This window comes from Uloborus diversus, chromosome 10 (assembly GCF_026930045.1).
Source record: "Uloborus diversus isolate 005 chromosome 10, Udiv.v.3.1, whole genome shotgun sequence".
NCBI classification, from domain to species: Eukaryota; Metazoa; Arthropoda; class Arachnida; order Araneae; family Uloboridae; genus Uloborus; species Uloborus diversus.
In genome coordinates, this window is record NC_072740.1 from 51,824,407 (window position 1) to 51,838,820 (window position 14,414).

General features: G+C 35.1%; 1 protein-coding gene across 1 annotated transcript in view; it reads left to right on the forward strand.

Moving 5' to 3' along the window:
• The first annotated feature begins 5,976 nt into the window (after positions 1–5,976).
• LOC129231399 (probable replication factor C subunit 1) overlaps positions 5,977–14,414 on the forward strand; it is a 72,452-nt gene continuing 64,014 nt past the window's right edge. The window contains exon 1 of the mRNA XM_054865704.1: positions 5,977–6,277. Within this exon, the coding sequence (XP_054721679.1) occupies positions 6,083–6,277 (195 nt within the window). The 5' untranslated portion in view covers positions 5,977–6,082. The remainder of the gene's footprint in view (positions 6,278–14,414) is intronic.

The following is a 14,414-nucleotide window of genomic DNA, read 5'->3' on the forward strand; positions in this document are numbered from 1 at the left end:
CGTCGAACGCAAGGAATGCTTGCGTTCGACGAGCTCAACTGGTAGCTACCGGTTAAACGATCACGTGACATCTAATGATCACGTGCTTCAATCAACTAATCAACATATTAATACGGTAACCGGTTGATGATAGAACGCAGCGGTTAGCAGCCGGTTACTCAGTGGTTGACCGGTTAGGATCGCCGAACAAAACCAATTGCAGTACATTGGCGAAATGAGAAATAAAAACGAGCGCGTTCTAATAAACAGCATGGTAACCTAGATACATTAAAGCAACCCCGAGTAAAATGTAAACAGAGCCGCCCCTTTAAATTGTGAGGTAGAAATTGCAATGCGAAATATTGCTGTTTAAAGTTTTAGTTCGTTTTAATTTCACGATTTACCGTTTTTGTCTTGTGAAATATTTCCGTTTTCGTAGGGTTTCTTCCGAATCTTAATTTATACGTCTGTATTGTTGTTATGTTTGGAAAATTCTGCTTGCTGTAAACATTCGCAATAAACTCACATTGAAGGAGACGCAGAACAGATTTAAACATGGTAGATAATACATGCTGTTTCAAAATGAGTTTCTTTGACTGTTGATTTTTTTTTTATATTCTTGAGAATAGTAACTGAAATACGATCTGAGTGTGCTTCTCTTATGTTGTTGATGTTTTAATTTATTGGTTTTATCTGAACAATGTTGAAGATTTTGGTTAGTTCATAAAGTTTTTTAACAATAAAAATGTCGTGAGAAAATCTGTAAAAAATATTACCATTTAATGATCTAAGAAATACATTTTATCTCAGGAAAGAATATAATCCTTTTCATTTAATTTGTAATTTCACCTTCATCTGTCTCAGTTTTTAGTTTTATAAAAAAGAAAAATAAAAAGGGGAAAGGATGGGTGGGAAGATGTTGAGTCACTGCTCCTATGCTCTGTGGGGCTCGTGAGAATTTGAACGACCAGTGTCAGCCTTTGCACCCCCCCCCCCCTTATTTTCTAGAAAAAATTGAAATGACACGTTTGTCTACCACCAACTACTCGCAATCAGTAGTCATTGGCCCCAGGAACTCTAAGCTGTTCCATTTCGATTGTTTTATGCTCCGAGCTTGTGTCACTCCTTAACTGTACTAAATCATTATAGTCTAATAGGTTTGAGTTCATTTGTATGCTAATGATAATAATATATTCAGAGCTCTAAAAAAAATTTTTTTTTGGCCTTGTTAATTTTGCCTGAATGAACTGATAATTGATAACAATTTGCAGATTGCACCAAAATCTTAATTATATTAAAATGTTCCCTATCAAAGGAGTTTACAGCAAATATTGTATAATTGACTTTGAATTCATAGCACCTGTGATAGTTAAGTTAGAGGGGGGAGGGGAGCCAAAGTGAGTGCCCTTGGCTAGTGCATTCTTGCACCCTTTGAACTTGTTCGTTTCCGTTTTTTTCCCTTACATTCATGGCATGTGAAGCAATCCGGAAAGCTTGCAAAAGGGGTTGCTATTCATATTGTATTGTAATTAACTCTAAATTTGGAGCACTTCAGAAGTGATTGGTAGTCGGGGCGGGAAAGGGGGGGGAGGCTCTTGAGCCAAAGTAAGCACCCTACAACATGTGAGTCACCCATGTTTTTCTTTTTTAGGTTCAAAGCAATCCATATAAGTTTGCAGAAGGAGCTTGCAGATAATTATTCTTGCATTACAATTAATTTTGAATTCATGGCACTGTGGAAGTGGAAGGAAAATTGGGGGAAGGGCCAGATCTGAAGCCTAAGTGAGCGCAAGATATGGCACGCTTCTCCATGACATTCAATCGTCTTCTCAACTTCATACTTTGTGCAGAATAGGGAGCTGAATAAGATTCAGTGCAAAGGGTTGTGAGAGCCCATGGTGCCCCTACCAATCCTTACGCCCTTATGAATGAAGAACCTTTCAACAGAAGACATTTTGACAAAACCTTATTCTTTTCAGCCCTCCATAAATATATCACTTAGATTCCAAGCTAGGCCCACTATAGTTGGGGCAAACCTAACCTGGGAATATTGTGAAGGCTACGCAAATCCTAATCACAGCATTACAGAGCTGCCGGTTAGGTTTACATAGGTTTACACCAGGCAGACATGGCCTCTTGTTGACCCCGTCAAAATTTAAACTTCCTATAAGCAGGCCTGTCATTTAGGAGGGTCAATTGCCTCACCCCTAGTTTTGAGAAATTAATGTTACATATAAGGGATTGTAGTTTCTGCAATAAAATTTGCATTGAGTAAACACCCTCTCCCACCCCTCAAATCCTGGAAAAATTCAAAATGACAAGCCTGCTTATACGAAGTATTAGCAGTTCAGGAATACTAAGAAATTAAGAATTTCTGTACTTATTCATGTCTTGAGCAAACCAATGTGATTTTAGCCAATTGTAATAATTACTGTGAATAAGAAACAATTACCTTTTCACAGATTATAGGTAGTTCAAGTATTTGGTAAATGTTCACTTCAAATTACTTCAGAGTTACCAGAAGATTAGTTTTCAGTGGCTGATTTATGGGTTTAAGAGGCCCATTGAAATATATTTTTGGGGACCCCTTTGTCTGTAATTATCATCATAATTGGCTGGATAGCCCATTGCGAGCCTTGGCCTTTTTCAGGAGATCCCGCCAGGCTGTCCTCCTCTTTGTCGTTGACCTCCAGTTTTTGATTTTAATGAAATCAAAATCAGAGTCCACACAGTCGACCTATCTTGTTTTTGGTCTACCCATTGGTCGCTGTCCAAATGGGGCCGCACTAAAGACCGTCAACGCAGCTCTGTCATTTTCCATTCTTGAGAAATGACCAGCCCATCTCATTGTTTAGTTTGGTAAATTTCAAAATATTGATATTTCTAAAAAGTTTATTAAGTGTTTGTCTATCATAGAACTAAGTAAAAAAAATAAAAAAAAGGCTACAATTTTGAATCATCTTTATAGCCTTATGGTCCTGGGAGCCCCTTACAATTGCAACATGGTAGATCTGCCATTCCATCTTTAGAATTTTTTTTTTTTACTTGTCTTGATGCTGTCCTAAATATTTTGGTCTAAACTTTGATTTTTTTAATGCAAAACCAAAATACATCATAGCTTCAGAACAACAGTAACATACCTAATCACAGATATAACACTAAGATATCTTACTGTTGCTTTGAGGGGACAATATAGGTTTTTTTTTAAAGAAACACAACCGAGATTTTATTAGTATTTAAAATAAATTGATATGATATTCCATTATCATTCTTTATTTTCAACTTTAACTTTTTAATCACCAGTAGGATTGCAGGAAAGGTAGAAAAAATGCTTAACATTTTTTGACTGTTCCAAAACCCAACTAGTTTTTAACTCATAAGTAAAATGCACTTTAATATTTTTCGGAAAATATAAAAGGAATATCGTCTGCAATTTGAATTATGCGTAACTTCAACACACAGAAGAATCAAACTGAAGTATATTTACGAATTAAAATACATTGAATCAATACTGAATTAAAAGAAATGTCAAATATATCCTAAAAAATTCATATATTTTTTACATTATATTAGTCAACAATATAACAACTTTTTAGTAACGCTAACAAAATTCGTGGTTGTTTCACAAAATAAGATTGTATGTGACAAAACATAAGTTTCAAGGATTTTAAATAGAATACGAGTTAAAATATGAAAGCCATAACGTATGAAGATGAAGCCAAGCTTTCACGACTGCACAAGGAGCATTTGTAAACAAAATTTTTAAGTCTCAATACAAAATTTAACTAGCGTAATATACATACACGACTTGCAACATTTAAAAACTTGATACATATTGTGTTCAAATAATTGTTTAATTAGACCAAGAACATCGTTCACAGTTTTAAAAATACAGAACTTTATGACAATCGCGACTATTACAATGAACTTTGTTTTCAAATGGACAGGTTGCAAGCAGAGGCGCTTGAGCAGAGCATAAGCAGCATTGCGCTCTGCAAAGAGCAGCACTGCGAAATTCTCGCCAACCATTTTGGCAGCTTCCGAATTTCGCCAATGCACTGTAATTGAGAGGGTTTCAAAATTCGCTTGCCGGCGCCCAACGTTCCCGGCGCCTAAAATGCTTGGCGCCCAAAGTTCCCGGCTCCCAAAACGCTCGGCGCCCAAAGTTCCCGGCGCCCAAAGTGCTCGGCGCCCAAAGTTCCTGCGCCCAAAATGCTCGGCGCCCAAAGTTCCTGGCGCCCAAAATGCTCGGCGCCCAAAGTTCCCGGCGCCCAAAACACTCGGCGCCCAAAGTTCCCGGCGCCCAAAGCGCTCGGTGCCCAATGTTCCCAGCGCCCAATATGCGGCGCCCAATAGTCGGCGCCCAATCTTCGGCGCCCAATCTTCCCATTTCGTCCCGGGAAAGAACATAGAAACATAACTGCATGGAAAAGATTTTAATTGGGAATTAAGAAACAGGGTATATCAAAAAGCGCCATCAAAGCTCCCTAAAATGTGTTTTTAGAACTTCAATTCCGAATATTTTAGCGAGATCCCTTCATGCATTCCCATTCTCTTAAGGTCCCCAATCAACAAAGATAGTTTAAAATCCGGAGCGGATCTATACATTTTGGGTCCCCCTTCAACAAATCTGTTGGGCCCCTCCACAAATACTATCAGCAGTGTATATTTGCAACATTATAAGTCTTACATAAAATACACCGCCAGCACAGTCATTTCCAGCCGAGGACTGCAGTCCTTGGCTGGAAATGACTGAGCTGGCGGTGTATTTCATGTATTTCTGCTTTAGTCCTGGCTATTGGGCGGTAATTTACTGAATTATAAGTCTTAGTGCTAGTTTTTTCTACAATTTCTTGGGCTGCTGGGCCCCTTAAGGTCGTGCCTCCCTCCCTTCTCCCGCACTGTGAGGTATGCGTGCACGCAGATCCGTGCCTGCTTAAAACTGAGTTTTTAAAACGTCAATTTCAAAAAAAAAAAAAAAATCCGAGAAGATTTGACGACCGAAATTTGACGTCATCACATATATACCACATAGACTATCTAAAATTGACAGGGTGGCCTCCGGTGCTCTTCGCAGAAACTTCGTCTTCTAAGCCGGAGGACGTGGGTTCGATTCCCGTCGGTGCCCTGGGTGTTATTTCCTTCTCTTGTGTTGCAAATCTCTGTGTGTGTCCGGAGGCAAGCCGCTTGGCACGCAATCCTCTATGCATGTGAAGCTGTTTAGCTTCTAAATAAATAAATAAATAAATAAATAAAATTACTTCAATTTCGAAGAAATATTGGGAAGTGAACTCCGACCCTCCTTTCCATTAACAATACTTAAATTGCCAAACATTTGCGAATTTAAGAAAAAATATTTTGGTGAGCCTTAGGTGGTGTTTATAAGACTTTAATCCGCAAAAATTTTCGGGGAAGCGTCCCTGCTTTGATGTTAACACTATAACCGTGTTTTAATTTTTTTAAAATGGAGTAAGCTAAAGAAAAATATTATTTAGCGAACATTTTTGAAGCAATAAGGGGGGAAATGCGAAAATGCTGCATACGGATATTCCATACACATTTTGCTTACGTTCGACGAGCCCGATCGGTAGCGACCGGTTGGTTGATCACGAGACAACAATGACGTCAGCGGTTGCTAACCGGCTGTTCACGAACCAATGCTTCATCGAACACTCCCGGTTGATCACCGGTTACTTGCGCAGACGAATAACACGCAGGTGAAAAATACTTATAATTGGTCAAAAATGTCACGTGTTCCATCAACCAATGAACCAGCTTAAGTTGCGGTTAACCGGTAGATCAACCGGTGAGGTTCATAGAACGACATCGGAAGCAACTAGAGTCCCTACAGAAGCAACCAGTTAACCGGTTGGAGTCAAGAACGCTGCGGTTACCTTCTGGTTTGTCACCAGTTGACCGGTTGAGCTCGTCGAACGCAACCTTTTAATAGTTTGTTTTTATTTACCTAAGGTAATTTCTGTTAGCTTGTGGCAGCATTTGAGTTGACGCGTTTAACGTCAGCTTGAAATTGTCGTCAGCTTGTTCATCGGCAGTGCTTTGAACGCCGATCCAATATTTTCAATTTGTATAAAGATCAGCAAAGATGATTAATAAGATTGACTTCGAGTTTATACAATCTCTAAATCTTTTGTATGCTATTCCAGTAGTAGCTGTAATTTTTTGCGCGATTATAGTTTATGCTGTTGGGTTCAAAACGCCTGTACAGCCACCTAGCTTCGATGGAATCGAGGAAGAGAAAAAACTTACGAAAAAAAAGAAAACTAAAGATAGTTCTAAGGTACGCTGAAACATAAGTATATTTTTCAGCTTTTTGTGTATTTTTAGATAAAATGTACTGTCTTGTTTTGAATATTTGACGTGGTAAAAAAAAAAAAAAAAAAAAATAGGTGAACACCGCTCCAACTGTCGGACCTGAATAAGTGAGTGCCGTTGCAATTTTCGACCATTCAAATTGGCTGCTTATTTTCCGCAATTCATTTCCATATGCTCTTTTTGAAGTTTATCCATGTTGTTTTTTGTAGTTTTCCATTTTGTTTGTGAAAGATATCCACAACGTAACTGATTTATGTTTTCTGATTGATGAGTCTTTATTTTGACATCTTTAAGAAACGTAACACTTACCAGTCTTTAGAGTCTTTTGTAGCATTCAGTGGCACAGCGAGGGCCGGATTTAGACTTAACCTGGGCCTTAAGCATTTTCAGGTATGGGGCCCCTTTTGTATTCTGAACTACTTTTCTGTCGGTGGAGAAAGAGGCTCTTGTTTAAGTGTTTATTATTATTATTTTGTCCCGCTATATTTGTTTTTCTCCTTGTGATTTATAAAGCCATGCTCTCTCTTTTTTATTTTTGCGTTCATTTAATGTGTGTTGCCTGCTGTCCTTTTTGGATTGCTCTTAGGAGGGGGAATAGTATCAAGAAAGTGATGCAGGGCTTGGTAATATTAGGAGGTCCGGAGATTTCTCCCAGGAGGAAGTTTTGTAAAATAAATGTAAAATTCTGCATTTTGAAGCCTTATTGGAATCAAAACTATCTAGAAAATAATAGGAAAGCAAATTATGTATTTTTTGCAAAATGATTTAATACACAGAATTTTTTTTGGGTCGGCACATCGATGAAACATTTGAGAGAGAGTGCCTAATCCGAAGTTGCAGGTTGGACATTTACACAAACTAAATCAGACATCAGTTAAAATATTTTAGGGCATTAGTTTAATTTTTTATGGCTTTCAATGTAGAACTTTTACATTTATATTAATACAAATTTGCAAGTTGGCTGATATTTTATTTATTTAAAAATAATAATAATTTCTACCCGTAGCAGGTGTGACATAAAAAGGACATCCATTCCCATCCTTAGTGAAAAAACTCAAAAATCTGTGAATTATATCCTATCAATGGAGTGAACTGTCTTTTTTTTAAAAGTTGGACAGTAATGTTCAAATAATTATTCTATGAAAAAATTGAATTATACCCTTAATTCTTTCTTGTGTAGGAAATGCTCAAAGTTGCCATTTCGGGTGTGACTTGTATGATGATCGAAATTATTTTGTTGTTAACGACTCGTACAAAAATATTTACAAAGCAGAGTTTTGAAGTTAACTTATTTTTAAATACATTAACGGGTGGCGACAGATCAGGAAAAATTCAGGGAACTTTATCACTCAGGGAATTTTGAAAAAATAACAAAAATTCAGGGAAAATTGATCGAATGAAGAAAAAAAATTTTTTTTTTCCTTGCAAAATGCAGTACTTTGATTCCCTACGAATTGCCAATTATTTGTTTTAAAAAAGTAAAATGAAAGTGGTTCGATTATACAGTGCCGCATATTTGTGCATCATTTTCCCTCAAGGTAGGAACAGCTCCTGGGGTAGGCGGGCGGCAACCTCAAATTTTGAGGGTGAAGCTTTTTTTTTAAGTATGAATATCTGTTCTAGTGCCAAAAGATTCACTGCTTCAATGCAAAATATAAAAAAAAATAATAATTTAGAGTGTGTACCAGTGCTTGGATATGGAAAACAGTTCGGAATGTAACTAGGAATTTATTTTAATTTTAGAGGCGGCAAATTGCGTGATTTAAAAGTGTTTTGAAAAATGCACTACTTAAAAGTTAAAAAAGATATTATAAAGTGTGTACCAGTGCTTGGCTATGCAAAACCCAGTTTGAAATTAAAAACTCACCTTTATTTTAAGCACTTTGCTATTATTTTTGTTTCATTAATATATCATTATTTTACATTATTATTATTGTTATTATTCAGTGGGGGAGGGGGTGGCATTGTCAATATTGCTTAGGGCAGCAGAGCTACTAGAGCCGGCTCTGTTCAAGGTCAAAGTATTCAATCTCAGGATGAGCTTCCTAAGATTGCTTTTGTGTCTGTAAAGTTTATTTTACCTAGCTTGAATTTTCTTTCACACAGTTCATGCTACATAAAATAAACAACCCTACAGGTAAAGAGGAAGCTGTCATTAATGACTTTGCTCCCTTGGTTTTACTCATTGTCTTGAAGTAATTAGCATTGTAATCTCAATTTCAAGAAAGAATCTTTGTTTTTTAAATTAATGCTGAAAAAATCTTCGAAGTTATCACTTGGCATTTTTAATTAAATTGCTAAAATTGAATTTTGACTTAAAATCAAATATGTTTTTTTTTTTTTTTGCCATGGTATTATTTGCTGTCACTTGAGATTACAGGAAGGTTTTTTTTTCAGCCTTTAAAACTTTTATTTTAAAACCATATTCATACAATTTGAAATTAATAATTGTTTTTGCATTTCAATGTTGTTGGTTACTAAGGGCAATTCCATGAAAAGTGAAACCAGTAGGTCAAAATTTCATATTGCAGTAATGTTGCTATATTATACATCATTTTAAAGCTTGAAATGTGTATTTTCAGAATATTGCATTGCTTTTTTAATTAAAATTAAATAATAAATTTTTTTCCTACTTGGAAGTATGATAGTCAGATCCAGGGCCGGATTTAAGCATGGTCCACATGGGCCCGGGCCCAGGGCGGCAAATTCTAGAGAGTGGCAATGTGTTTAAATTAAAAATTTTATCAAAAAAAAAAGAGAACCTTTTGAAATTCCCATCTTTGAAATGTATATACGATATTTTTCATGGAAATAAAAGGCGGCGCTTGCTAGGAGACTAGAAATAGAAAAGAACCAACCAAACAATGCAAAAGCACTATTTTCAGCTATTTTCCTTATCAGGACCGACCGGGCGACAAGAACATCCCCCCGCGGCAAAAGGGGTTGACTGTCTCCCTCATTCCATGCTCAGGTCCTGGGAATATGAATACACCATTGTAACATCAGTCACATGGTTCTAATTAGCTAAAAGGTGTCTGTCTGGGAGGTATTTTTTAGCGGAAACTTGAGGGCGTTTGATAAGGAGAGGAAACGGACGAACGGCGGCTGCGCTTTTGCTGATTTTTTTTACTGGTCGTAACGGTGGTAGCCGTAACTCGCCAAACGCCGGACCGAGAAGGTTCGCTTCAAGAAGGTTCCTCAAAATGTGGGCCTAAATATTCGGCGTTTTTTTGGGGGTGAGGAATTTGTATGTCCATACATTTCGCACAGGAAACTGAGAGGTCTGGTGTCCAGATGTCGGTCCGTTTCCTAAGGCAAATTTATACCTGAGGCTAAACGATGGAATGTGACGTATGGGCTTCAGGTAGTGCTATGGTACTACTACAGTGCACAAGTTTCGTTTATTCCGTAAGCTCGTATTATTTTGCTCTCCCTCACAACAGTATTGTTTTAAATTGCAGTGAATGTTTATGCTGAAAATTATTACTTTTGTTTTCGTGTGATACCGAAAGCTGTGACACTTGGATACTTAAATCAGTGCAAATATTTCAATAAAAATACCTTGGTGCATTTAGTGGCCGAATTCAGATACTATATCGGCTATTTGTGCTTAAATCTTAAAAGATGGACGGACGCAAAAGGCTCAGTGGCGCAGGATATAAGAAAAAAGCAGACGAAAAGAGGAAAAAGCTAAGTGAAGTTGTAAATAAAACCATAAAAATAGATAACTGTTTAAAAACTAATCCACGTTCAGAGGAACCTTCTTCCGAATTGAACTCAAATTCAACTATAGAACACGGAGAAAACGTAGAGGTAGAAGAAGAAAGACATAAAGTAATTACTGAAGAGAAAGAAGCTGCATATGATGTTGCGGGGAAGGATAATGATCGTTTTCAACCTGATCCCACGAAGTCTAGTACCTCCAGTGGAACGGACAAGCCCAGTAATGATCCAATATTCTGGACCGTCAATGATGATACCAGAGACTTCTTCGTGAAAAATGGGTTTGATCAAAATAAGGATGGAAATTTTGAACAATCAAAAAGATCGTACCCTGAAAAAAATAGGTTTTTGAAAAAATCACTCTTTAATCGAGAACTTGCGAATGGAGAAATAGTAAAAAGAGATTACTTGATCTATTCGCCCAGCCAAGGATCTATATTTTGTGGCCCGTGTAAACTATTTTGCACCACTTCAACTCTATTTACTGACGGTGGTTTTAATGACTGGAAGCATGGTTTTCAAAGGCTTAAAGAGCATGAGAACTCTCAGACACATCTTGACAGTGTCCTAACCTTTAAGCAAAGAACTGCTGAAATAGGTTCCATTGACAGGCAGTTAAAAACGCAAATTGAAGAGGAAGTGAAGTATTGGAGGGAAGTACTTCATAGAGTTGTCGTCGTTATGAGCTTTCATTTAATAAACTTAAATGGTTGATTTTTAAACGAGGCGGGGCTTAAAACAATACCTAAAGCTCCATTAAAATGAAAAATGATCCATCAAAAAGTTAAACTATTTAACGCTTAAATGGTGCTTAATAGAGCACATGCATTATTTTTCTACGTTGACCTAAGTAGGAATTGCCTTAAAAAAGCTTTTTTATATATATTACTTGTTTTTATTATAGTGTTATGCTCATTTCTCTAAGAAAATGGGTTTCCATACTCACAACATCTGTTTCCTGGGTCAAAGAAAGTAATTCCTTTTCTAACAATTTACAAAAGTTTAACTATTCAAAAAAAAAATGTGACAAGAAGTCAAATGTTCTGTCAACTACTAGCGGAGTTCAATAGCTACATATTAACGACTGCAACTTTGACCTTTGATAAAGTGAACATTTAGTATTATAAAATAGGGGTCTCCGTGGTTGTTTATATTGTTATATTCACTATGCAACGAACAGAAGAGAAAGTTATAAAAATCGAAACATTTTACCCTTGAATAAAATTACCGTTTTTTTTAATGAAGTAACAAGTGGGGGGGGGGGGCGGCAAAAATGTTCAGGCCCATGGGAGTAAGATCTGTAAATCCGGCCCTGGTCAGATCTTCAAAACAATCAGAAAAAAATACCACATTTTCAAACCCTTATTTCTAATAGCGAAATAAAAATAAACAAAATTAATTGCAGTACAGTTTAAACTATTAACCTAATACTATAATAACATGCATTTATTTTAATTTTTTTACAAAATAAAATTAGGCAATTTAAATTTAAAAAAAAGGAAGTTCAATGTTAAGTCCGTAACAAAAATTTAGCAAAAGTTGTCATTACTTCCTAAAAAATCAAAATTAAAAGAAATCCTTTTTTGCCCTTTTAGTAATTCATCAGAGTCATTGTTTACCATGGTTTAAAACATTAGAATTTCTTTAGTTTTTAAAAAAATGGCGTTACAGACGTAACATTTTTTGTTACGGACGTAACAAAAAGCAGTACGTAACGTCCGTAACACATGTATATTTCCAATTAAAAAGAAAAAAAGTACAGGATGGGCAATGAAAATGTAGTGTATGATATGTAATATGATATAACAAAACTTCTGATTCTCTGATTTTCAAATTTTTATAAATATTAGTTTATATTTAATTTAATTTTTTAAAATTATTGAAATACACATCGTCGCCTAAGAGCAACATTAATACATATAATAATAGGAATAACACTAAGATATCCTACTGTTGCTCTGAGGCAACAACATGTGTACCTCTCAAGGTAAAATTTTTTTTCTCCAAATCATGCAATAAATTCAATTGATATTAATAATTCTAGATTAGCAATTAATACTTAATAACTTGCATAAACATATTCTAGACGGTTCCTTAATTTCTCAAACTTTGTTTCATCAATGCACTATGACACAAAAAAATAGTGTTCTCCAAGTAGATTTTTGTGAAAATTACTCGATCATTTAACATGATGAAATCCAAAGCATTTTGTGCATAATTTTCATTAATGAAGTTTTTTTTTTTCAAATTCATATTACATATATTAATTATAGTTTTTCTCTTCAAACTTCTATCATTCTGAAAGCATAGCCAAATTGATATTACTTCTTATTTTTTAAAGACTAACTTAGAGATAAGAATTTGTCCTGTTTAATAGTTTAAACCAAAGTTACTGAGTTACTTTATTGGTATTTACTCTTTACATAAAATTAATATTTAGATTACTGTTTCATTGATATATTGAATATTTTATAGTTTTAAAGCTTAAATTAAAAAGCATAATTAAATTCAAGTTACACTAAATATTAAACTAGCTACATCTGATCCTCAGATAAAGCACATTTAGTTTTGAAGCAAGATTTAGATTACTTAGGCAAATGTTGGGTAAAATGCATTTTTCCGATGTCAGTTTCGACCTTTTTTTTGAACTTTGGCAAAAACGTTCCAATTCTATTTAAAAGCGATTGAAATCAAAGGCAGCTGTTAAACTTTAAAAGAAATTTGGCAGTTAATATGTTTGTTGAGAAATAGAGGAAATTATCAAAAATTCTCAAACTAAAAAAGTACTCCCTTGTAGACCCCCCCCCCCTCCATGTTCATGTTAAAAATTTAAAAAAATTATTTGTTACTGAATAATTCTACTTTTGTTTTGCTTAATTTCCCCTTGGATAATTTTACTTCTTATGATGCAACATTTTATTTTTTACATATTTATTTACATGGTGGTATACGCAGAGAGCCCTGCCCCCTACCTCCCCAAATTTTTTAAAAACTATTGAGGTATAACTTAAAGTCAAAATAATGTGTTAATCTATGGGGCATTCCACGGTATTTTTGCCATTTAGGTAGAGTCCGTAACGTGACCTTTTTAGCCATAACTTTTTAACTTACTGTTTGATTAGCATATTATTTTATTTTGATCTTTTCCTACCAACACACCAGCTCAAATCAAAATAATTTGCAAATCAAACGGTAAATTAAAAAGTTACGGCAAAAAAAGGTCACATTACGGACTCGACATAATGTCAAAAATACCGTGGAATGCCCCCTATACCATTGCACTCTCCTAACAAAAGTTATTAGTATATCTAAGCTTTTACTTGCTTTGTGCAATCCGCATATCAGACACGTTACGTCCGTAACAATTTTTTGTTACGTCCGTAACAAATATAATAATTTTTATCATAAATTTTACAAACAATTTCCATGAAAACTTTATGGTTTTAGAAAGCTTGAAATCTCTAGAACAAGTATATAAAAGAAAATTATAGAAATCTGTGAATGATTCACAGGAATATTGGCAATTGTATGACAAAGTATACATTTTTGCTGTTTTCTGAGCTACGTCCATAACAGGCAGTTTTAATTTTTTGTTACTTTTTGTAATCAAGCAATCTACACCCAAATTTTTGCTGGCATAAATAACACCAAACTGTACAACAGAAAAAAATTTTGTAGCTTTTAATGAAACCAAATTAAAATTATGTGTATTTAAAGTCTGATTGTTACGTCCGTAACGGTGGAATTGCCCTAAAGTAATCTAAGATTTTTTTTGACAACTAATGAAATCATTTGAAATTGAGTTGTGTACATAAGTAAATATTTTTATTATTTTTAATAGTTAAAATGCTGTATTCAATCATTAAAACCTAAGTTATTGATTAGAGAATAGCTCAACATGACTGGTTGTTGAAAGATTTCAATTTGTTTTACAAATATGTCTATTCTGCCGTGTGTAGATAAAGGGCAGAAACCGAACATTTTTCATTTTCTTTTACATTTTCGTCATCCACAGTGCGTTTACTTTTATTGTACATACTCGCTTATTTGGTTTCCGCTGAAAAAGAAGGGCGAAAAAAACGTTGAATTCCAACATTTTCCTATTATTAGTCAGGGGTCAACCAAAACGGACCTTTCACAAAATCCCGATCAATCAAAACGGACCTTTCACAAAATCCCGATCAAACAAAACGGACCCTTCATAAAATTCTGATAAACAAGTTCGGATCTGTCACAAACTGTTTATTGAAAGAGCAAATCTGAAAGCAAAATAACGCATATTTCTGTGTATAAACCGATAATTTTTGGAACCTTTTATTAAGTCAAATTAGAGGAATCAGCTTATACAAAATCGGCTAATTTTGGAAAAAAAAAAAAAA